Source organism: Micropterus salmoides, unplaced genomic scaffold (genome assembly GCF_014851395.1).
Source record: "Micropterus salmoides isolate LMB-PRFRI ecotype aquatic unplaced genomic scaffold, ASM1485139v1 Ms_hic_scaffold_21, whole genome shotgun sequence".
Taxonomy (NCBI): domain Eukaryota; kingdom Metazoa; phylum Chordata; class Actinopteri; order Centrarchiformes; family Centrarchidae; genus Micropterus; species Micropterus salmoides.
In genome coordinates this window covers 581,098-607,921 of record NW_024041262.1, presented here as the reverse complement: position 1 = coordinate 607,921, position 26,824 = coordinate 581,098, and the positions used below count along the sequence as shown (strand labels likewise).

General features: G+C 42.7%; 1 protein-coding gene across 5 annotated transcripts in view; it reads left to right on the top strand.

Moving 5' to 3' along the window:
• Window positions 1-26,824, top strand: part of rbfox3a (RNA binding fox-1 homolog 3a) — a 330,750-nt gene that overhangs the window by 168,207 nt on the left and 135,719 nt on the right. For all 5 annotated transcript variants that reach the window (XM_038736119.1, XM_038736118.1, XM_038736120.1 and 2 more), the window contains exon 3: window positions 21,585-21,731. In XM_038736119.1, the coding sequence (XP_038592047.1) occupies window positions 21,585-21,731 (147 nt within the window). The remainder of the gene's footprint in view (window positions 1-21,584; window positions 21,732-26,824) is intronic.

Genomic DNA, 26,824 nt, shown 5'->3' with positions numbered 1-26,824 from the left:
CTTTGAGCTTCTCGCACCTCCCTGCTAAACCTCTACTTTAACGCCCTGCACCCGGCCCTGTCACCATTCTTAAATGCCTCCTCCTTTTCCAACCTTAGCTGTCTGAGTTTAGCTGTAAACCAGGGTTTGTGATTGTTATAACTCACCCTGGTCCGTGTTGGAATGCAGCTGTCCTCACAGAAGCTGATGTAGGACGTCACAGCCTCCTACATCATTATTTACCTTACCTTTCACTTTTCTGCCAATCACACAGTGTGGACACCGTTTCTGTGTTGTTGCCACATTGCCACACATGTACAGGGCGCAGGCTGTTAGACCCATCCTCATAAGCAGTTTTACATCTGAATGCAGCTTAATGCCATAATTGCCACTATAATACATTCCCAAATATTGCGAGGTTACATTTGTAGATTAACCTGTTGGGACACATTTCATGGCAAGTGAAAAAGCATCAATAAACACTCAAAGCACTTTTACACTACCTCGCATTCACCATTCACACACAGAGCCTAAGTGCTCAAACAGAAACTAACATTCATACACTGGTGGAACAGCCCCCAGGGGCAATTAGGGATCCAGTATCTTACCCAAGGACACTTCGACATGCAGCCTAGAAGGCCTCACTTAATTCCAACATATGTATACAAACAATGTATACATATGTTAAGTAATAGTCATCAAATTTACCTCCATCTTATCAAGACTGCATACATTAAGGTCCTTATAAATAGATCCTACAGGCCGATGAGGTAATTTGAGTCACAGAATGCAGGCTACATTTGTAGATTAACCTAATGTAGCATATACACCATCTGACGCTTTTATCCAAAGCGACTTAAGATTGCTATACATGTCAGAGGTCGCACATCTCTGGAGCAACTAGGGGTTAAGTGTCTTGTTCAGGGACACAATGGTGGATGGGTCACAGTGGGGGATTGAACCTCACTCCACCAAAGGCATAGTTTTATCCACCAAAGGCATAGTTTTATCCATTGCGCCACTGCTACCCTGAGAAACAGAATATAGAAAAAGTCACCAATAATGCATTAACTTAGAACCCTCCACAATATTATCAGGAAACATTCCATAAGCTTTCATTGTTATGCAGATGATACTCAGTTATATCTATCAATCAAGCCAGATGAAACTCATCAGTTAGCTAAACTTCAAATGTGCCTTCAGGATGTTAAAACCTGGATGACCTGTAATTTTCTCATGTTAAACTCAGATAAAACTGAAGTTATTGCTCTGGGGCCTAAGCACCTCCGTGACGCATTATCTAAAGATATAGTTTCCCTGGATGGCATCGCCCTGGCCTCCAGCACCACTGTGAGGAATCTTGGAGTTATCTTTTATCAGGACATGTCGTTTAAGTCTCACATTAAGCAAATTTCAAGGACCGCCTTTTTTCACCTACGTAATATTGCGAAAATCAGGAACATCCTGTCTAAAAATGATGCAGAAAAACTAGTCCATGCATTTGTTACTTCTAGGCTGGATTACTGCAATTCCTTATTATCAGGCTGCTCGAAAAAGTCCATTAAGACTCTTCAGCTGATCCAGAATGCTGCAGCACGTGTTCTGACAGGAACCAGGAAAAGAGATCACATTTCTCCTGTTTTAGCTTCTTTGCATTGGCTTCCAGTAAAATCCAGAATAGAATTTAAAATCATTCTTCTTACCTACAAAACTCTTAATGGTCAGGCACCATCTTATCTTAAAGAGCTCATAGTACCTTACTACCCCACCAGAGCACTGCGCTCCCAGAATGCAGGGTTACTTGTGGTTCCTAGAGTCTCCAAAAGTAGACTAGGAGCCAGAGCGTTCAGCTATCAAGCTCCTCTCCTGTGGAACCAGGTTCCAGTTTGGGTTCAGGAGGCAGACACCATCTCCACATTTAAGAGTAGGCTGAAGACTTTCCTCTTTGATAAAGCTTATAGTTAGGGCTGGCTCAGGTGAGTCCTGAACCATCCCTTAGTTATGCTGCTATAGGCCTAGACTGCCGGGGGATTTCCCATGATGCACTGAGCTCCTCTCTCCTCTACTTTCTCTCCCTCTGTATGCAACCTCATCCCATTATTGCATGTTACTAACACAACTTCTCCCCTTTCTGGTAGTCTTGTGCTTTCTCGTCTCTCTCCTCTCTCCTATCACTTCCTGCAGGTTTTCTGGCTCTGGAGCTGTGGAGTCTGGATCTGTGGTTGCGGGTCACCTGCTGCCCCCGTGTTCCTGCTCGACACCCTCTGCTGCAACGACTATTGTTGCTAGTCTTATTGTTATTATTGTTATTATAATCATTAACATTACAATTGTTGCCATTAACACTATTAAAAATATCTGTACCATTTTTCATTTAGTCTATAGCAACATCACCTTCACTGTCTGTACCTCTGTGTGTATATTGTGTAGTCTCTCTCTCTCTCTCTCTCTCCCCCCTTCACCCCCAACCGGTCGAGGCAGATGGCCGCCCACCCTGAGCCATGGTTCTGCTCGAGGTTTCTGCCTCTTAAAAGGAAGTTTTTCCTTGCCTCTGTCGCCTAGTGCTTGCTCTTGGTGGGAACTGTTGGGCTTCTGTAAATAGCATCATAGAGTACGGTCTAGACCTGCTCTTTTATGAAAAGCGCTGTGAGATAACTGTTGTTGTGATTTGGCGCTATATAAATAAAATTGAAAAATTTAAATTGAAAATTGAATACTAAATACAATAGAAATCAAAACCTCACAAATTTCATGCAGTAAGCTCACTGTGTTTGAGTACTTGTACTCATGGTGAGCACCAAAACATTGCAAATAAATGTAGTATTCCAATTTAGTAGAGTTGGGAATAGTTTACATTTGAATGATTCTGATTCAGATTCTTTTATTTTTGTAATATTTTTATTATAATTCATACAGTTTCACTAGCAAGGACCACATCATCAACAGATGTGTTTAAATGAAATAAACTACTCAAAATTGAAGAGGCAAGGGTCACTACCTAAAATTAACAAAGATTATTTAACTAAAACAAAGTAAACAAGAAAGCTTTATAGTGAAAATGAATTTGAGGCTCTGTCTTTTTCTCCAGCTTATCATGGACAGGATTGGCAACCTGCATACTCATCCAATTATAATCAGGTGGAACATACTTTGGCAAACTCCCAAATAGTGAATATCTGATTAGGTGCTTGTTGTTCATAGTACACCTATGTCCAGTCCAGCAGATCTACACTTAATCAATTAAATTAATGCAGTCAACAAAGCTGACTTTATCACTGCCTATGCTAATACATTATCTCTCAGGATACTGGTGCTCACTGAGACCTAGATCAAACCAGAAAACTCTGTTACCCCTGCTGCGCTGTCCACTAACTACTCTTTCATCCACACACGCCAACTATCTGGGCTGTTAATTTCCAACAAATCACCGAGAAATCAAACTCAGCAGACTTCCTGTCTCTGATTCAGTCCTTTGATCTAAAACAGGTTCTCAGCCCCTAACCCACAAAGCTGGCAAGGTGCTCAACCTTTCTTGTCCGAAACTGTGCCACCGAATGCATAACAGTGACACCTCTACACGTCTGACCACTATTTCTTTCAGTTCACAGTGTGCCTACAGGAACAGCCCATTGTTCCAGCACCATACGTCTTACACTGCCACAACCTGTCTCCTACTCACTTTGCCTCAGTAGTAGCTTACCTCCCCTGATCACAAAGTGGCGGCTATAACCAATTCTCTGAATCACTCAAAATCAACCGGTCTACTCCATCTGAGTTCAGCTCTCATTCTATGAGTACTAGTGTTGGGCAGTAATGCGTTACTCATATAATATTATAATATTACTTTTCAATTCAATTCAATTTTATTTATATTGCGCCAAATCACAACAACAGTTATCTCACAGCGCTTTTCATAAAAGAGCAGGTCTAGACCGTACTCTGTGATGATAATTACAGAAGCCCAACAGTTCCCACCAAGAGCAAGCACTAGGCGACAGAGGCAAGGAAAAACTTCCTTTTAAGAGGCAAAAACCTCGAGCAGAACCATGGCTCAGGGTGGGCGGCCATCTGCCTCGACCGGTTGGGGGTGAAGGAGAGAGAGAGAGAGAGAGAGAGAGAGGGATGGAAGGAGAGAGAGAGGGGAGGGAGGCAGTCTACACAATATCCACACAGAGGTACAGACAGTAAAGATGATGTTGCAATAGACTAAATGAAAAATGGTACAGATATTTATAGTAGTGTTAATGATAATAATCACAATGTTAATTATTATAATTACAATAGGACTAGTAACAATAGTTGTAGCAGAGGGTGTTGAGCAGGAACACAGGGGCAGCAGGCGACTCGCAACCACAGATCCAGACTCCACAGCTCCAGAGCCAGAAACACCTGCAGGAAGTAATAGGAGGAGAGAGGAGAGGGACGAGAAAGCACAAGACTACCGGAAAGAGGAGAAGTCGAGTTAGTAACATGCGTTAATGGGATGAGGTTGCATACAGAGGGAGAGAAAGTAGAGGAGAGAGGACCTCAGTGCATCATGGGAAGTCCCCCAGCAGTCTAGGCCTATAGCAGCATAACTAAGGGATGGTTCAGGACTCACCTGAGCCAGCCCTAACTATAAGCTTTATCAAAGAGGAAAGTCTTAAGCCTACTCTTAAATGTGGAGATGGTGTCTGCCTCCTGAACCCAAACTGGAACCTGGTTCCACAGGAGAGGAGCTTGATAGCTGAACGCTCTGGCTCCAAGTCTACTTTTGGAGACTCTAGGAACCACAAGTAACCCTGCATTCTGGGAGCGCAGTGCTCTGGTGGGGTAGTAAGGTACTATGAGCTCTTTAAGATAAGATGGTGCCTGACCATTAAGAGTTTTGTAGGTAAGAAGAATGATTTTAAATTCTATTCTGGATTTTACTGGAAGCCAATGCAAAAGCACATTTAAAGCTGATTAGTAGGCTAGAGTCGAAGATAGCTGCAACTCCACCTCCTCAGCCTGTGCCTCGAGGAATGTGAGTATTAATATGACTGGGAGGGGTGGATTCATTTAGGCTAACATATTCTCCATCACCCAGCCAGATTTCAGTAAGACAATATAAATCAATATCATAATCTGATATTTGTTCTAGTACACCTTTAGAATAGAGAGATCTGATGTTCAAGAGTCCACATTTAACTCGCCTATTCGTTTGCTCTTGTGGTTTTAATTTTTATGAGGTTTTTATGCACAGCTCCTCTTCTGTTTACCTTTGATTTAAATAATTTCAATGGTCGAGGAGCAGACACCGTCACTATGGGGTTTTCACTAAGTAGTTCCTGAAATGGAGGACTGCGATTCTGCGTAGGGTTTTGGGTGGGTAACTGCTGAAATAGAAGGGCAGAGAAGTGTGTTAGACTGCGACTCTGCCTCCTGGTCTCAACTCTGGGTTGTCATGGATTTGGTCCACTAATAAACTTGGCCAGATTTTTAGAAATGAGAGCTGCTCCTTCCCAAGTGGGATGGATGCTGTCTCTCCGAATCAGACCAGGTCTTCCCCAGAAAGTCTGCCAATGATCTACAAAGCCCACATCGTTTACTGGACACCACTTCGACAACCAGCGGCGGAATGACAACATGCGGCTATACATGTCATCACTGGTCAGATTTGGCAGGGGTCCAGAGAAAACTACGGTGTCTGACATTGTTTTTGCATATGTACACACCGACTCAACATTAATCTTAGTGACCTCCAATTGGCGTAACCCGGGAGTCATTACAGCCGATTGAATAACAATCTTACTGTATTTACATTTATCCTTAGCCAGCAGTTTCAAATAAGACTCAATGTCGCCCGCTCTGGCCCCAGGGATGCACTTAACTATGGCCGCTGGCTTCGCTAACTTCACATTTCTCAAAATGGAAAATCTGTTAGAAACGTGAACAGGTTGGTGGTGACCCGTGGGCTTTGAATGCTTACGACTTGCTTGATTCCTCCTTCGGACAGTCACCTAGCCACCCCTTCCCGGCTGCTCAGGAGATGCCGGGGGATGGCTAGTAATAGTAGCTAAAGACTGATCTTCCAAGGTGCGGAGCCGAACTTCTAGATCACTGAGCCTCGCCTCCATGTCTACAAATAAACTACACTTATTACACGTACCATTACCGCTAAAGGAGGCAGAGGAGTAACTGAACATCTGACACACCGAGCAGGAGAAAGTAGGAGAGGGAGAGGGAGAAGGAGAAGCCATCACTAGCTGCTAAGCTAAAGTCGCTAACGGCTAAGCTAAAGTACTGTAGCGTTGGCTACAAAAACTTTTGAACAACTATGAGATTTGAACAGCAGTCACTAAAAGATGGAAAGAACTGTGAGTGCTTAGGCAAAATTACTGTAAGAATATGTGCTTAGCGGACAGTTAGCCGCTGTAATCTAACAAATTTAAGTGGTATTTAGCGAGAGCAGCACAACACGCTACCAACACACAAGCACCGGAAACGGAAATGAGTCAACACGCTTACTACGTCAGCAACGTCAGCCTGCAAGCAAGATTTGGTGAGGTTTATTGCAGAAACTTACAGGTGTGGTTAGGTGTGAGCAGTCCAAAAAAACACAAAAATCCAACGTCCAACGAAAGTAACTAAATCCACAAGGGCATAAGAAACACCGGAAACTCACTGGAAACTCCACAATACATCCAAAGGAACATCTACAATGAACAGTAACTATAGTGTAATGGATTACTTTTGCAAAACAATGATATTATTACAGTTACTAATCCACAAACGCACCATCATTGATATGAGTGCGCGAACCCAGTCAATGGCACCTTATGTGATTCAGCTGTTGTCAGCTGTTAGCCAAGGATATAAAGGAAGAATGGAGAACAAGGGAGAGAGGTGTTCTTTCCACAGCTGTAAGTATCACCATTGTTGTGTCACAGTCTAAGATGCAAAGAACATTGTCGTCCATTATAAACTTTATGCGACCAGCAACCGTGAACAGTTATACATCAAATTTATTGAAGCATCAGCTAAAGCAGCAGAGCAGACTTACAGAATGAAACTTCGGCTGCTACTGTCTGTGATGCTTGGACTCGTCGGGAGAGAGTGGCGTTACACAACGTAACGTTTTGTAAAAATGCTGAATACTGCCCTCAGTAGTTCAAATCAGTAGTTCAAAAGTTGTGATTTACTTGCTTAGTTTTTTTATTTCAGCCAGTGGCGTTAAGGCCCAAAGGCATGGCAGGGGACCTCAGGCGGGCGGCCTGAGTACTGGACAGGCACAAACAGTTCAGGAGGACAACCCCGGGGTCGACCCAGAAGGCCAGGCACATCAATGGGGCAAAACAGTTCTGGGGGTCGGCCCGGGGGTCAACAACAAGAGCAGGAGCTGTTCTGAGGCCAGACAGGAGACCCATGGAGGCGAGACCTCTCCGGAGGTGTGGTAGGAGCTTGACAACGAGGACGGGACCCATCAGGAAGCCATCGGCGAAGGCAAACTGGACTCTAGGAGCTGGCATCGGCCGGACCACGGACTGGACTCTTGGGGCTGGGTCTGTGCCATGTAGAAGTAACGTAATGGAAGAGAATATTGTGTACATATAAATATATAAACTGACAACATAAAAATATAACAACAAAGACCAACAATCAACAACAAATATGTGCGACGTGCCAGGTCTGAGCCCGACACGAGATGAAACAGTATTTACATGTGCAGAGACATTTGTATCGTTTGCAAGGGGGGAGTGTCAGTAGGAGGCCCGGGCCTTGTTGATGAGGCTAGTTGCAGACGGGAAGAAACTGTTTTTGTGGCGAGAGGTTTTGGTCCTGATGGACCGCAGCCTCCTGCCAGAGGGGAGAGTCTGAAACAGTTTGTGTCCGGGGTGGGAGGAGTCAGCTGCAATCTTTCCTGCTCGCCTCAGAGTCCTCGAGGCATACAGGTCCAGAAGAGATGGAAGATTGCAGCCAATCACCTTCTCTGCAGAGCGAATGATGCGCTGCAGCCTGCCCTTGTCCCGGGCAGTGGCAGCAGCGTACCAGATGGTGATGGAGGAGGTGAGGATGGACTCAATGATGGCAGTGTAGAAGTGCACCATCATTGTCTTTGGCAGGCTGAACTTCTTCAGCTGCCGTAGGAAGTACATCCTCTGCTGGGCGTTCTTGGTGAGGGAGGTGAGGTTCAGCTCCCACTTGAGGTCCTGGGAGATGATGGTGCCCAGGAAGCGGAAGGAGTCCACAGTGGTGACTGAGGAGTCACACAGGATGATGGAGGAGGGTGGGGCTGTGCTCTTTCTGAAGTCCACGACCATCTCCACTGTCTTCTGAGCGTTGAGCTCCAGACTGTTCTGGCTGCACCAGGTCACCAGATGGTCCATCTCCCACCTGTAGGCGGACTCGTCCCTACCTGAGATGAGCCCAATGAGGGTGGTGTCGTCCGCAAACTTCAGGAGCTTGACAGACTGGTGACTGGAGGTGCAGCTGTTGGTGTACAGGGAGAAGAGAAGGGGGGAAAGAACGCAGCATTGAGGTGAACCGGTGCTGATGGTCCTGGAGTCAGAGACATGTTTTCCCAGCTTCACGTGCTGCTTCCTGTCCGACAGGAAGTCTGTGATCCACCTGCAGGTGGAGTCAGGCACGCTCAGCTGGGAGAGCTTGTCCTGCAGCAGGGCCGGGATGATGGTGTTAAAAGCAGAGCTGAAATACATAAACAAGATCCTGGCGTAGGTTCCTGGGGAGTCCAGGTGCTGGAGGATGTAGTGAAGGGCCATGTTTACTGCATCATCTACAGACCTGTTGGCTCTGTAGGCGAACTGCAGGGGGTCCAGGAGTGGGTTTGTGATGGATTTTAGGTGGGACAACACAAGGCGTTCAAAGGACTTCATAACCACAGAGGTCAGGGCGATGGGTCTGTAGTCATTTAGTCCAGTGGTCCTTGGTTTCTTGGGGACAGGATTGATGGTGGAGGCTATGAAGCAGGCTGGCACATGGCATGTCTCCAGTGAGGTGTGAAAAATGTCTGTGAACACCAGAGACAGCTGATCAGCACAGTGCTTAAGGGTGGATGGGGAGACAGAGTCTGGCCCAGCTGCTTTGCGGGATTTCTGAAAAGACCATTGACTTCCCTCTCTGTGATGAGAGGAGGGGAGGGGGTGGAGCTGGCCAGCTCTGAGGAGGGAGTGGAAGATGTGGTGGACTGAGGCTAAAGCTGAGCGGAGGAGTCATGGGGGATGGTGTCCGATTGACTCTCGCGGCAGTAGAACTGGTTCAGCTTATTTGCCAGGCGAGAATCGTTTATGGAGTGGGGGACTTTGGTTTATAGTTTGTGATCTGTCTGAACCCCCTCCAGACAGAAGTGGTGTCGTTTGCAGAGAACTGGTTTTTGGTCGTTTAGCTTCTTGCACCTCCCTGCTAAACCTGTACTTTAACGCCCTGCACCCGGCCCAGTAACCACTCCTAAATGCGTCCTCCTTTTTCAATCTCAGCTGTCTGAGTTTAGCTGTGAACCAGGGTTTGTCATTGTTATAACTCAACCTGGTCCGTGTTGGAATGCAGCTGTCCTCACAGAAGCTGATGCAGGACGTCACAGCCTCTGTAAACTCATCCAGATTGTTGGTAGCCTTCTTGAAAACATCCCAGTCAGTGCAGTCCAAACATGCCTGGAGGTCCTCAACAGCTTCACTAGTCCACTTCTTTGATGTCCTCACTACAGGTTTACAGAGCTTTAGTTTTTGCCTGTAAGCAGGGATCAGATGGACAATCACGTGATCAGAGTGTCCCAGTGGAGCGCGTGTGACGGCGTGATAGGCACTGCTAACTGTGGTGTAGCAGTGATCCAAAGTGTTCCCCTCTCTGGTTGGACACTTAATAAACTGTCTGTATTTGGGGAGTTCTTGGCTGAGATTTCCCCTGTTAATGTCACCGAGAACAATAACAAGGAAGTCCGGGTTTGTCTGCTCCACACACAGTATCCGGTCGGCCAGCATGCTCTGTGTGTCCTTAACGTTGGCGTGCTGCAAGATGTAAACACCGACCAGAGTGAATGAAGCAAACTCACGTGGGGAGTAAAACGGTTTACAGTTAATGATAAGAAATTCCAGATCAGGAGAACAGTGGTGCTGAATCACTGTCACGTCGGTACACCAGCCATTGTTAATATAAAAACAGACACCTCCACCTTTTGTTTTGCTGGAGAGTTCTGTGTCGCGGTCCGCTCTGTACAGTTGGAAGCTTGCCAGCTGCAGCGCAGAGTCCGGTATCAGCTCACACAGCCACATCTCCGTGAAGCACAGAACAGAAGATGAATAAAAGTTTCTGTTTTTCCCCACCAGAAGCTGAAGTTCGTCCAGTTTGTTGCACAGTGAGCGCACGTTGGAAAGAAATATTGCCGGTAGCGGTGTGCGGAGTCCCTGCCGGCGAAGACGCACAAGTGACCTGCCTATTTTCCCTCGCCTGCGGCGCTTCACAGCGTGCAAGACAGCAAGTGAGCCCTTCACCAAAATGTCCAATAATTCCACTGATGAAGCAAGAAAAGTGGGAATTAAATCCGCTGGAGTTGTTCCACCGATGTTCATGAGCTCCTCCCTGGTGAAAGAGCACCGGGAATCACAGCTGAAAACTGAATTAACACACAAAAACAAAACAAAGCGCACCGAACACCGAGGCAGCTATACTCAGCGCCATCTTGGAGTCGGCTGGACCACCAACGTAACTGTAGGGGCTGGGCCATAGAGACTCTGGGGCGAAGGGTGGTTGAGGCTGCTGCTGACCTCGGCAGCCGTGATGGTCACGTCTCCTCCTGTGACCACCACTGGACCCGGGAAAGATGGCCAGACAGGTCCCCACATAGGAGTGGAGGTTCACAGTGGAGCTGCCCAGACAGGAAACAGGCAGGTGGCTAGCCGCTGGAGCACTAGCAGGCCGGGAAACAGTGGGTGGCTAGCGCTCCAGCAGCCAAGATGCAGGGGAGGAAGCAGAGTCATGGAGGAAAGCAACCTCATGGCCACGCAAATAGTCCTTCAGCCGTGGCTCGGCTATCACCATTTGCTAAGCCCTGGAACTAATTGCTTTTCTGAAACACTTGTTACTAGTCCTCCAATTACTGGTCCTGCTTGACCTATCAGCTGCCTCTGACACAGTCAATCACAGGATTCTGCTATCCGCACTCTTGGCAATAAGCATCTCAGGGAAAACACTCCTGCGTCTTGGCCAGGTCTGTCTTGCAAAGGAGATTTTAGTTTCAGTGAGACTCACCCAACCCTAACCCTAACCCTAACCCCAAAGGCTAAATAATAAAGACACGCAACTCTACCTGTTCTTCCCACCAGACGACCCCACCCTCACAGCACGGATCACGGACTGTCTTTCGTACATATCTGCATGGATGAAGGCTTGCCATCTTCAACTAAACCTCTCTAAGACTAAACTATTGGTCATTCCAGCTTAAGCAATCTATCCACCATAACATCAAATTACAAATTGACTCCTCAACCATCACTCCAGCCAGGGTGGTGAGAAACTTGGGTATCATGATTGATGAACAGCTTTCCTTTTCAGACTATGTTGCTGTCTCAAATCAAATTCAAGTCACTCATGGTTGCATACTGAGTCTGCCCTCATTTACCTAAACTCCATTATACAAGCTTACGTTGCTTCTCGGCCACTGCGCTCCTCCAACGTCTTTTCTCATCTGTAACACCACAATGGTGGAACCAGCTACCACATGCCATCATTGAAGGGGTGTCCCCTCTATGACTTTGAAAACCCTCACTCTCACATTTTCAAGAACACTTTCTCTTATAACACCTCTAACCCCTAACCTCTAACATGCACTTTCTGCGCTCTTCTTCTTCTATACCCTTACCATTCTCTTGTATTGATCGCACTATTTTGTTAACCCTACTTCTTTCCCTATATTTATTTTCCCTGTATTTACCCCATTGATGCCATACGTGCTATTAGCTCTTACTAGTATTTATTGCTGCTCTTACTAGTATGTATTGTGACTCATAGATCTCTTACTGTACTGATGCTTTGTTGATGCTTGTATGTTGTTCCTCAAATGTATTCGTCTGCCAAATGAGTAAATGTAATGAAATGTAATGTACTTGACACAGGAATGGCAATTCCACAGCTGGAACAGAGATGTTTGGCAGGGTGCGGGCCACCTTGTTAATTTCCCATTTACAGAGCCAGAGCTGAGGATAGACACTGGAGTATTTTTCAGCGCACAGACAGAATGGACAGCTAGTGGACTTTGAGAAGATATTTGCCGCTTTTGACAAAAAGACATTATATTGGATAAGAATCCCTTACCCCCCCCCCCCCCCCCCCCCTTTAAATCCTGCAGGGACATGTGTAGTGATACTTTTATATAATATATAATATAATAATATAATAATTTTTGCTCTCTAGGGCACTCTAACAAGTTAATTCCACCATGGATTCTAAATCATAATCAGTTAAGGAACACACACAATGCTTGTTGTTCATCAATAACACAAACTCAAAAATTGTCTGTCATCTATTTATTTTGTACAAAACTCTGTGTCTCTAACAGATTATTATTAAAATGACCATGGGATAAAAACTGAGCAGTGAGCTAAATTTGACTTAAGAATGCAATGAGATGCAGACTGACATCATAAACTACCATCTTAATATTTAACTTGTGTTTATTTTACACCAATCCTTGGTATGCTATTCTCCTTTGAATGTTGTATGGTTTGGAGAAAGTTAGTTGAAACAAAGAGTTCAATCGCGGCACTCAGAGCCAAAATGCACAGCTCAGCCAAAATGCTTTTGTAGCATGGTGACTTGCTGGGAAGTGTGCAGGAAACTGAGAGTCTCTAGTTGACTCTAACGCTGTCGTTCTGAAGTTTCTTTGACACAACATGAAGCCTAAAACTTAAAAAGTAAAAAGTAGCCCAACCTTTGCTCCAAATAAAAACTTTAAAATCAGAGAAAATTAATAGACAAGAAAGTAAATCCACAAGAGATACAGAATTGGTAGAGGACAGTTAGATTTCATTTAAAAAGATTTTAGTCATATATTTATTGTGAGATAAAGCAAGTGTACAAATACATTACTTCAACTATACATTATATGATACACATATCCGCACATACACATAGCAGGGAGAAATTGGTGGCTGCCTGTCATTGGCAAATTAGCTATATTTCCGCTGTATTTTAGCAAAGAGCTGCAAAAACACATACACGTACACACAGGCAGCACTAAGGATGTCCATACTATAGTTAACTGCACCACCTCTTTTTTCTAGTTGAGGAGCCTTCAACCTGTCAGGGCCAATAAGACTTGAGCTGGTGGGAAGGTATAGGAGTGTATAGACAGTGATGCCAGAGTGGGGGAGTCACAGTACAGTCAGCAGCTGGGAGTGTTTTACAGTCACTGTGGAGAGTTTGTCACATGCTGTAACTGTTGCTGTCAAGAGACCTAGTTACTGCAGGATAAAGGAAAACACACAATACACACATTCACTGTGGCCTAAAAGACACTTACTACATTTATTGTCAAAAATATATTCAGAACAATATATCAGGTTGAAACTGTGTTGTTGTTTTTTTTACTATTTTACTACTAGTTTTCTTTACTATAAGCCTATCACTGTTGCCTCTGACATCCTGACATTGATGCAATTTCATTACATTATTACTTGAATAATATGCTGGCTGTCAATGAAATTACCATGACCTGAAATTCTCCAAATTGTCAGTTATTTCAGTTGTATTTTGGTACATGGTTGTTGGAATAAGAACATATTTTTAAATATTGTGGTTGGGTAGTTGCTCCTAGCTTTTTTTAACTATAAACTTTTTACATCACTGCATATGCTGTAGATACTAGTTGCAAGTTTTAAGTGTAAAATATATCATATTATGAAAAATATATATTGAACATAAAATAAAAAATAATTTTTTCATGCACCCAGTGATGCAAAGTTGATTGCCATACATACAATTGTTATCTGTGCTCAAAGATTAACGACTGCATCTCATGACCTTCCTCAGTGGATGTACTTTGATCACTAGTAATGGAGATCAGCTAGATGTATCAAGTATGGAAATTCAGAGATGTGATAGCAGGTAGTTGTTTATGGGACAAGATGGTAACCTATGTCTCTGTTCAAACATGGATTCTGGTGTCAAATGTGTCCTATCCGTTCACTGACTGAGACAGGGGTTAAGGATGATACTCTGTTTATTCAGCACATCACACACACAAATGCACTCGCACATATGCATACAGGTTCACTCACTCAAAAACACAGTAATGACACATCTGCGAGACTTACTGAGTGTTTAATAAGGTGAAGATGTTTGGAACGGTTTTTGCTGCTTATGTGTGTAACTAGCATAAGGGAGGCTGGGTTGGGTAGATATGTTTTGTAGAGCTTCCATCCTAACTCACCACATACTGTACAGCTCAGTACTGTTTCTGTGGTGACAGTTGAGAAAGCTTGGGCTGCTTGTGTATGATAATGTTCATGTAATTATTTCCTCTTCCTGCCTGGCTGCTTACACACCTTGGATGGAGGATGCATGGCGGACACAGACACAATAATGAAAGAAAAAAGAAAGACAGAAAGAAAGAAAGAAAGAAAGAAAGAAAGGGCAGAGAAGGATTTTAGTGCTTTGACTGAAGCAGAAGAGGGATTACAGCCTTAAATCCATTCCATACCGTGCTAAGCTTAATGAAAGGCTACAGCCAGCTCCACGTGCTAACACATAAACTAGATGGAAGATTCCAGTGGAACAGGGATCAACAAGCAAAACCTGCTCTATATAGGGATTTGTAATGCACTGGCTACTTTGAACAGGATTATTTCACATATTGTAAAATGAGCTCACCATGTAAATGACAATCTAATCATAGTACATAAAAGAATTAATTATAGTCACACAACAAAACCAATGGAAAAAAAACAAGTAAAAAATGTCTACCAACACCGTCATATTTGAAAAGGGAATGGAGTTATCTCAGGAGTCCAGGGTTTTAGAAGTTAAAGGTTCATTGTCATGACAATGCTGACTGACAGTAGCAGCACTTTGGATGGACATGAAACTCTCCTGGTTGAATTATCTGTGCAAAAGATGAACAACTGTGTTAGAACATATCTGGTTGTCTGATAAGGAGTCAAAGGGGCAAGCCAGCGGACATAAACACTAAGGTAGAGAAGGCAACTACAACTACTAAGGTGCATTTGTCTAAGAGACATTCAATCACCAAGCTTAAAATTCTATTACATTTCCACTAATGACAATCTGTAACCAAAAATGAGACTTTTGACATGTAGACTGGCGAGCCAGGGGATCAAAACACTGATCTTCTGATTAGCAGGCAATCCGCTCTATCTCCTGAGCCGCAGCCCCCCATTCTTCATTGTTGTCATTGTTTTATTTGTAGTAATGTGGTTTTACCTGCAGATTAATTTAAGAAGTATCAACCGCTGGCAACAATGCAACAAATCTTTACACAGACGTCAGGTTCACTATGAGGGTTATCAATTTTAAATCTCTGTAAACTGATTTTTGTGAAGTGAATGTAAACAGGTGAAACACCCATTCAAGCATGTAACATAGCATGTAGCATGTCTGTGTAATGCAAACATATGGTCATTTACAAGCTACTAATATGACATTCATGTATAACTATTTTGCATTTGCAAATACTTTTTAAGAAAAGATAATGTTTCCAGGATTATTTTTTATATTGTCACAAGGAAAATTTACTTACTTTAAAAGATAACGTTGATTGTCAAAGTATTTAATTTGTTTTCTGGCAATATATGTTCCTGGCAACTAAAGCATGATTAACATTTATAACTCTAAAAGCTACCGTAAGAAAGAACACTTGAGTTCAATTGCATAGACATTTCACTGTGTCACAGAAACCCTAATGTAGAAATAAATCTACCTTGTGAGACCTTTCAGCTAGTTCCAATTTATCATATCCTCTATTGGTTTCACCTACAGCATTATTAACACAGCACTGAAACAACATGACAATGGCGGAGATACTTCTAGATATTCAGCGCTTCCTTAGAACTTCATAAAACTCTTACAACTCTGCTTCAACACGTGTTTCTAACGTAGGCTATATCAAACCTGTGTGATGACAATAACTTTGTTTCAACAATTCACTACCACATCACCTCATTAAACCTGCAATAAGTGATTATTTTTTGCCACTTGGGGCAGCAGACACAGGTTTTTAGAAAAACGTTGCTTAGTTACACATTCAGCAGTTACAACATTATCATTCATATGGACTCATGGTGGTATCCAGCTGATGATTCTAAGTTCAATATTCACTGTCTTTTCTCTGTTTTTGGTCTTTACCAACTCCTGAGGGAAATATCTGTCTCGGTGACTGCTAAATGTTTCACTCTGTTTACCATCTACTATCTAACTCTGTCTGACAATATTGCGAGAGTCAAGTAATAATGAGATTAAAAGAAAAAATTACTAAATAAAATCTGGACAAAAACAACAACTCTCTCTCTCCTCACACACACACGCATACACATACACACACACTGGAAGCTGATTATTGCTGCATCCCATTCAGTGGAGCGCTCCTTGCCTATTCAGCTTTGTGTGTGTTTGTGTGTGTTTGTGTGTGTGTGTGTGTGTTGTTATGCCATTATCCTATCCTGTCTATCCATTTTTACTGTTCTCTCTTCAGTCAGCACTTAGCCTGCATGCAACACTGAACTGTCCCTCCCTTACTTTTCCCTACGCTCTTTCTGTCTGTCTCTCTCTCTCTCTGTGTCTCTCTCTCTCTTTCTCTCAGTATGAATGCAGCTACCTTCAGCACTTCTCTCTCATTGATCGGGAAAGTTTAGCTGACATCATCGTTCCATCTCCATGTCTTTCTTTTTCATTCTTTCTCTCTTCATCCCTCCATCCCCACGTAGCTCTGATTCATTATGTATATCAATTCCTTCTGCTCTCTCTCCTTTTTTGCTTCCCACTGCAAACAACACACCAGCACAGTTTGAAACATTTAGAAACAGACAGATGGTTACGACCTCCTGAAAGACTCCTTTTTGAAATGAATATGACACTAATACCAACACAAATAAATAAAACTGAAATGATAGCTGATCACATCTAAGGCTGCAGCTGAGGCCAGGAAGTGGGAGAGTTGGTGAATTTCAAAACTTTAACATGAAACTACTATTGACTATTGAATTGTTTAGAATTAACTCTCTTGCAATAATTTCTTGACAAATGCAAAAAATTATGAAACACTTTTTTATCATCATGACTAAACAGGAACAGCTGTCTTGCAGTTTATAACTAAACTGCGAAGTTGCCATATTGCCAGCTTTCATAGAGGGAGTCAGATTCCCTGAGTATGATGGGAGGTCCTCCTGTTTTTCCAAAGGCCACTGCTTCACCCATGGCTGTGTTCTGCCACATGAACATGAGCTTCCCATAATAAAAAAAAACAAATTAGCACAGTTTGTAGGTGGTAAATGCAACAAGCGATCTGGGTTTGGCAGCAGTCTTTTGAATTTTTGAAGTCAAAAGAGCAAGTGCTCTTAAAATTTATTTCACAATGCAAGCAATTCGGTTTGAAGAGGATGAGTCAGAGATGCTCACGAGTCTCTGAGTCCAAGTCAAATCTCAAGTCACTCGCAGTGATAATGAGTGTCATATCACCTGCTGCGTTCCTTCCAGGCTGCTTATAAAACTGCATATCTATAAGGAATTCAGTAACTGTAACCTGTTTTTCACTTACAAAGCACAACAGTGTAGCCTAATGTGCAATGCCTCTACAACTAATGACGGTTTACAAACTACAGTAAGTCAACACATCCCCCAGAATCTTTAAACCAGTGTAACGTTAACAATAAAACTGTAACATTACATGATCAACAATAAACCTGTAACCTGTTTGCAGCCAACGTTAATAATTAACATGATGGCAGCCAGCGGGACGCAAATGATTATGTTATTTGACTACCACAAGGTTGGCAAGCAAAAAAACGCTTGTTCCTATTTTCATAACGAACGACAGTCGTAGGTCGTAGCTTAAGCAAAAAGCAAGCTAATATTAGATGGCCAATGCTGAGCTAAACATACTTTACTTTACTATATGTAGTATGTGTTACGTAGGTAGGTTATATGTAACGCAGGGAGAGGAATAACAGCAAGCTCAAGTCCGAGTCAAGTCTGAAGTCTTTTGAGGACGAGTCTCAAGTCAAGTCTGAAGTCACTGTGTGTACGACTTAAGTGCGACTCAAGTCAGAGTCTCAAACTCGAGTCCTGGGATGAGTCAATATAAAGACAGGCTAAATGATGCCACACTTCTTACTATGATGAAGAAGGGGGATCTGAAGCTGATTTATTTTTCAATTTAAAGTCTAAAGTTTGCTGGACAGTGTATGGCAAATTCAGGGACAAATACGATGGCATCTGTAGTAACTCATGGATCATTTGTGTTCACTATACTAGAGGGTGTGATCCTTAACTAGCGAAATAGATCTGGACAAGAACGTTAGACAGGAAAGAGTATTTACAGCAACAGCCCTGGATATGTGATACTGTCCCTTTTTTATGAGAGATTCTAACAGGTGGCCAGCCATTTTCTTTCCCAGACAAACTGCAGTGTACAGTATACCCATCGTTTAGGCTGTAATCAATCTTGCAAACAGTGAAGTGGGAACCTACAGTTTTCCTAATTTGCAGCATAGATTGTTAGGACAAAAGGCTGATTATGACTGGCTTCAATGTGCTTTTGGTTGTGGCCAACCAAAACCAATCGACTTTTGTTGGACCTAATGGCTCAGATAATCGAGTCATTGTTAGTGACTGTCAGAATATTTTCTTCATTGATCTGCAGCTGTGTCTTCTGAATGTGCCTGTGAAAAAGTCTTTTTGACACTAGATGTAACACAACCTGCAATTTACACAAATTGTTACAGCCCAGTGCTGTGGGGTACAGACTCAAGCTTATGGTGGATTGATCCCTGAAATACTCATAATGCAACATGACATAACATTACTTCCCTAGCTCATCCATCCGTCTATTTTCCACCTCTCATCTGGTTGATGGGAACAGGCCAAGCAAGGTAGTGCACACATCCTTCTCCCCAGCACTTTGTAGAGGATCTGATGACTTCCCAGGCCAGAGGGGAACTGTAATCCCTCCAGTGTGTTCTGGGTCTCCACAGGGGTGTCCTCCTTGTTGGACCATTGACTGTATATAAGAAATGGACATAGTCATCGTGACATCACCCGTTGGTTCGTGGACTGCCGTTTTGAACCCTCGAGTTTGGTCGATAGAGCGCAACCAGGAAGTGCCCGGAAGTAACGAGCTAACGGCCATGTGCGGAGCTAGCTAGCTTACTTAGCTAAGTGCAACTGCAACTCACGTTAACTGTCATTTTAACAGGGCTGATAACTTTGTCTAGCGAACAACAGTCTTAAAACTAAATGTACTCACCAGAGAAAGTGAACAGCTGACTCCTAATAAGCTTTTTCAACGGCGCTGGTTAAATTTACGAGTCGGCTCTAGCCTGATTGACAGGTCGCCATGGTAACAACTTGTCAATCATAGATAATCCCGCCCTGAAACATACTCTGCTTTGAGGTCTATTTTAAAATAAATGGGACCATAATTTACTAAATGAACATCATTTTGTATTGAAGAAGACTTGAAACTAGCGACTGAGACCATAAACTCATCAGGAAAGCGTTTACTGGGGTAATTATTCAGCTGAGAAGTAGGGTCATTTTCCCATTATTTCTAATGAAGCCGGACTTCTTTTTGCAACCAGAAGATTCACCCCCTGCTGGATTTTCAATAGAATGCAGGTTTTGGGGAGGGGAAAGAATGCAGTCTTGAGGGGAACCGATGCTGATGGCCCTGGAATCAGGGACATGTTTTCCCAGCTTCACATGCTGCTTCTTGTCCGTCAGGAAGTCTGTGATCCAGCTGAGTCAGGCACGATCAGCTGAGAGAGCTTGTCCTGCAGCAGGGCCGGGATGATGGTGTTGAAAGCAGAGCTGAAATACACAAACAGGATCCTGGTGTAGGTTCCTGGGGAGTCCAAGTGCTGGAGGATGTAGTGAAGGGCCATGTTTACTGCATCATCTACAGACCTGTTGGCTCTGTATGCAAACTGCAGGGTGTCCAGGAGTGGGTCTGTGATGGATTTTAGATGGGACAACACAAGGCGTTCAAAGGACTTCATAACCACAGAGGTCAGGGCGACGGGTCTGTGGCCGTTTAATCCCGTGGTCCTTGGTTTTTTGGGGACAGGGATGATGGTGGACGCTTTGAAGCAGGCTGCAAGGGAGTCCGGGTTTGTCTGCTCCACACACAGTATCCGGTCGGCCAGCATGCGCCGTGCGTTGTGCACATTGGCCTGGGACGGAATGTAAACACCGACCAGAGTGAATGAAGCAAACTCATTAACGGTTTACAATTCATGATAAGAAATTCCAGATTAGGAGAACAGTGCTGCTGAATCACTGTCACGTCAGTACACCAGCCATTGTTAATATAAAAACAGATATCTCCACCTTTTGTTTTGCCAGAGAGTTCTGTGTCACGGTCCGCTCTATACAGTTGGAAGCCTGCCAGCTGCAGCGCAGAGTTCGGTATCAGTTCACACAGCCACGTCTCCATGAAGCACAGAACAGAAGATGAATAAAAGTCTCTGTTTTTCCCCACCAGAAGCTGAAGTTCCTCCAGTTTTTTGCACAGTGAGCGCACATTGGAGAGAAATATTGCCGGTAGCGGTGTGTGGAGACCCCTATGGCGAAGGCGCACGGGTGACCCGGCTAGTTTTCCTCTCCTGCGGCGCTTCACCGCCCAATCAACAGCGAGAGAGATGGAAATCCGCTGGAGTTGTTTCCCTGATGTTAATGAGCTATTCTCTGGTAAAAGAGCACCAGGAATCACAGCCGAAAACTGGATTAACACAAAAACAAAAAAAGTGCACCTAACACTGAGGCTGCTATACTCAGCGCCATCTTGGATGCAGAATACAACTGTTTTATCAAGATCTCCACATGAGTATGGTAGAAAATAGCAATTGTATTTTTTTTAATGTGATGACTGTAAAAGGCGGGGATAGGACATTAGTGACAGCTAAATAACTACTAGGGCTGTGTTGTTATTAGGGCCGTAACCTGAGATCCAAACCTTAACTACACCAAGAACGGAACACTTTTTTAAGATTAGGGTAGGGTTAGGGTATGGCAACTAAATAATAAGAATGGTGATCGTTCTATGATGGGTCGCAAACACTAGTCTCCTGCATGAAAGTCAGCTGTCCATTCACCACCCCTTAATTTCCACCTCTCTACTTAAAGGGTAAACTACTTCCTGTACTAAAGGTGCTCTATGTGTTTTGTGTGAATTCAGTAAAGACACTCTTTTCACTTTGTCAGCACAGAGTTTAAAACAGCTCACTTTGATGCCCTCCTTTCCTTGTCTTTCACTGTCACAATCTTCTCCATTCTCAGTATTTTACCATGTTGTTCTGTCATTCCTCCTCTATTGTACAGGATTTATTTTTTTCAACTCCAGCCCCTTGCGTCTCACCTATTTTACAATAGGAGCTAATGTGAGCATGCTGTGTGTTTCCCTGCAGCAAGCAGATGAGGTTGCACAGACGGAGAGCTCCCAGCAGCTTCATCTGCAGCCCACTGATTCATCAGAGAAGCAGCAGCCCAAGAGGTTACATGTCTCCAACATCCCTTTCCGTTTTCGTGACCCTGACCTCCGGCAAATGTTCGGGGTGAGATGACAACTGCACCACACACACAGCTTTACTGTAGTGAGATACTTCATCTAAATAAATCTACCTCGTACCATATACTGCCGGGCAAACATACATCCAGCTGGAATTATTCACCTTACAGCACTGTACAATACTCCTACCTGTATTTTTCGAGAACATAGTAGCAAATGAAATCAAAACAAGATAGGTAGCTTAAATGCTCCCTGTGCCTGTGAAACATCATCCACAAAGTCACTACATGCTCCACACAAACTCAACAACACATTCTAGCAGCCACCCACTACACAACAATTAGATTATAAAGCACACAGGTCAGTACAGCTAACCATGTGTTTTCAGAGCAGTTTGGGAATAGGTCAGTGTTCCATTCACTAACATGGTACTTGCTGTCTCCCTGTCTCTTTCTCCTTACTCCATATTTGGTAATCAAACATGCAGAGCTGCATTTGTGAGGATGTCTATCCCGTGTGTGTGTGTGTGTGTGTGTGTGTGTGTGTGTGTGTGTGTGTGTGTGTGTGTGTGTGTGTGTGTGTGTGTGTGTGTGTGAGCGAGCCCAAGCTTGTTAAGATACTGCCCGGTTAAAGCTGCTCAAGTGTTTACTGATGGGGAAATCTACCTACATACATACACACACAGGCACATTATTGAATAGAGTTTTACTATAGGAGGCTGGAGATTTACCCCCTCTGACACCACCACCCACCTCCCTGTTCCTCCAATGAAGTGGAACATCTGCTCATGCAGGCACAGGCTGAGGAGGGTTGTTGGCCCTCTTGCCTTCCCCACCCTCAGAGCTCCTGATGTGGGGAAAATAGGAAGGGATGGAAGGGCTCGTCAGTGGAGACATCTGGCTTTTGTCTTCTGTAAGAAAGGGTACATTTGGCATTGATTTCCAGGTCAAATAACTCTGCAGCAGTACTAGTACGATTTTTTGGCTTCAGCTCTGATGGGCAGTGATGGAAACATGAAACTCGGGTGGACCCGTTTCCCCTTTTTGGAGAGATGCTAAGTGTCAATTGCCAGAAACATTATTAATTGTTTTTTACAGTCTATAGGAACAACTTGCAACAGTGTTTTTTTCTCCTCATATTGTGCAAGATGCAACACTGGCAAGAATGCAACATGTTAGAGCTTCTCCTTAATAGGGGGGAAGAGGAAATAAGGAAGCAGGTACCTGGCACTGTGAGGGAGATCGAAAATGCTAAGTGAAATAAGCGTTGTTCACAGCCTAAGGCAAATAATAAACAAATTAAAGGCGCTGAAGAAGTAATATTTTGCAGTAACATATATAAAAAAGTAACCACTGTAACATTGTCCCTGCTGTTTTCCACTGTTAACCCTGTTATCTGGCGCATTCACAATGTTGAACATTGCACATCACAAAAAAACAGACAAGCTAACTCAATAGCTAATTGTTGGCATGTTTAATAAACCTGAATTTATATGCTAATTGTGCACTGCACCACAATTAAACAGGTCGAGGTGGAGTAGAGATTGTAAAAAAAACAAAGGATAGTGAAGCAGAAGAGAGGAATTAGAACAGACAAACGATCCGGTAGCTCTCACTACAATCAGCAATGCTCAGAGATCATCCAGCCCAGGATCACAAAGACTGGAGATCCAAATAACCGATCCTCAGGAGAACTGAAGTTAGGAAACTGTTTACTTCAAAACAAGTGCACATTTCTTCTTCAAATAACTCTTACTTCTAATAAACAAGTAAACATCTGGTTTATTAGAAGTAAGAAGAGAAGTGAAACTTGGACAAATGCAGGAACACACCAATTATTTATCACGAGCCGACAGCATGTGGATATTCGTCGTCAAATAAGTGAAAACACGATGCAGAAATAAAGGATTGAATCATTGTGGATTTTCCCAGATGGAAGTAGCTCATGCAGGACAAATGTTCTCAAAGCTGCACTGAAGTTGCCTGTTTTCTGCTGGACAGGTAATTAAGTTAGAGCAACTTTAGCAAATTGATTTTAGCCCGAAGCTGGCCATAATCACAGAGAGAAGTAACTTATTCCCTTGTCAATGTTGTGAAATATATAACCTTAGTTGGATTGTAATTTCATGTAACCTTATTACCAGAGCTGTAAGTTAGAAATGTATCGGTTATGTTCATGAGACAATCAGCTGATCGGCAATAAAACGGTACAGCATGAAAGCTTAGATCAGATAGCTAAACTTCACATTTTACTGCTCTGGTAGAAATAATATGTAGTTGGATTGTAATTTCTAACGTTGTTCTCTAGCTCTATGTCTTTGCTAACCTTACATGGACAGATATGTGTTGGTTATGTTTGTGAGATAATCAGCTGATTAATTGGAAATAAAACTGTACAGCATGGAAGTTCCAGTACCAATAATGAATACTTTCGGTATTAGCATTAAAAAAAACATATTTGTTTGAAGGCTATTACTTTGTTGCTGTGCACACAAAATGTGTATTTTGATAATTCACATGGTAAATGCCAGTTAAAAACTCAATGTTTTTATGTTCATATGACAAGTAGTCACTTTCTTGTTCAATAAAATGAAAGATTTGTGTTCATTTAACGTAACAAAACACATCATTATAACATGTGTTCACATTCACACAGTCTTCACATAAAACTACTATGATTTTCTGTGTTTTTACTAACTTATCATAACACATTATTTAGTTAAAAAAAGTAAAAGCAACATTCACTTTAAAGATTGTGTACAATTTCATTTCCTTTCTGTGTGTAACTTAAAGTATTTAAGTAAAAACAAAGCCTGAATGTGTGTTGAAATGTATACGTCAATACAACATGAATAAGTAAATCCCTCTTCTTTAGCAATTTATGGTTAATAAGGAATCTTTTTTTAATTATTGTTGTTGACAACAACAAACAACATAGCCCGTTTGCCATGGTAAAATAATTCTTTTGTACAGTATATACAGTATATACATTAGATAAGTAAACCATGTCTTTATTTTTTTACAGTACAATCCAGGTGCAAAACATAATTTGGGGATAACTCATTAATCATGTGAAAGCACCACTCTCACGCTGGACTCTAGTATCAACATTATAAGCAAGGTTCTCTGTGACCTTTTGAAAAATATATAGGAATAGCAGGGATTAATTGGCATATCTGGCCCCTCAGTTGATATCCATTTGACCTGGTTGTCTCTACCAGGACAAAAAGACATGCAATAGAAGTTGCATAACATAAAATAAAATCAGGTATGAACAGTCAGGTTGACTAGATTATAGCTAGTTTGTAAACAATAAGAATATTTATCAAAGGGGATGCCACTGTCAACACAAGTGTTGATTGTGATAAAAAGTAACATACAAATATACAGATGAGGACAAATTAAAGGAAACAGATACATCAACTGCAGATGCTTGGTACACCTGGGCTAACTGTGTGGTTTGGTGAGGATGAAAATTATGCAAATAAAATGCTACGGCCTTCACAGTCACCAGATCTCAACCCAGTTTCATACCTGTGGAAGATTTTGGAGCAACGTGTAAGACAATGCTTGCCACCAGCATCTCCATAGGACCAGATGATATCATATAAACTTTTATCTACAGATCTATTTAGTGATGTCTGTGACTGTGTCTGATGCTGTATATCCATTTGTAATGTCTGACTGCATTTCTTTCTATCTGCTGTACTTAGATCTCTCTTGCAAAAAAATGAACCTCAATAAGATTACCTGATTAAAGACGGTGGTATATATAATATCAATATATATATATATATAAAATTATAAATTAAAATGATGGTTGACAGTGTGCTGTTGATGAGGATGAGATGAGAACTGACATTAAATCCAACAGATAAATACAGTAGAATGGACATACTATTGGACTGGCCTACAGGAATAGGTGAGGTGTGCATATGAGGTGGTATTTTCTGTAAAAAGACTACATTTAAAATTATCCACTTTATAGAAACAAATAGTGTGGTAAGCATTAAGAAAAAAGTGGATAAAAACATACTGAGACAAGTAACTCTTCAACTACCAAAACATAATACAATGCAATAAAAGTCCATGTAATTTATTATGTAAGGCATGCAACATAATGTTACTTGTTTATGTATTTAATATATGGAAATACGTTATTATTGTGAGGAAGGCCGCACATTATTGTAAACTTTAAGTTTCAGGCGGCAACCAATAGGTAACGAGGAGGATAATGACGAGAACATGAGCCACTGCTGCCAGCCAATCAGAAGCAGCAGAACACAGTCGTTAGTGTCAGTTGAGATTTCGGGTCGAGTCAACCACTGTGGATTACACTGGAGGCTGCTGCGTGCTGAAAAGGTAAAGTTACATTAATTCTGTTTTAAATGCATTACTCTGTATAGTTAAATTTACTTTCTTGACAACAAACTAACCGTTTGACGTTCTGCCAAACGTGACTAATGTCGAGCATGTGTTGTTACATGTGTGTTGTGGGTTAGCAAACTGTTGCTACAGTTGCTGTTGTGAAGCTAACATGCAGAGAGGACAGGACACTGAAGTTAGCTTCGCAGTTAAATGAGTTAAGGGAAATTACATGGCCGAGCATCACTTATGGATGTGAAAGAATGGTAGACTTTTGGGTAAACTGACTGCTGTCTGAAAACCCACTTTCAAATTAATAAAACTTTTTATTACATTTGTGAATATGCAAAAAACAACAACTGAGATTTCACTGTTCATACGTAGACCACATTGGTCCCTACTGCCTCAGCATCCGACTGCCTCTTCAGCAGACGGCCTGTGCTTATAGAACTAGGGTTACCATATCGTAACCTTAATTCTATCTCACTGGACTCTATGAGTACAGTGGGTGGAGCCTGATGACTGTCCACCCTAGCCGCGACAAGCCAAAGTCCACCACACCAACCCGGTTGGCCACAGGCCGGCCAAAGCCCCGACCACCACATCACCTAGTGACAGAGTGGTGGGACACCCCTAAGAAGGTCGCTGGACCGATAGGGGCGTGGCCTGACCATTAACACCTGAACTGCCCTGATTCCGCACTGGAACGTCAGGCACTGCCAGTGTATGTTCTCCCTCTACACCCAGTAGTCACCAGATCCTCATTTTTCAGATC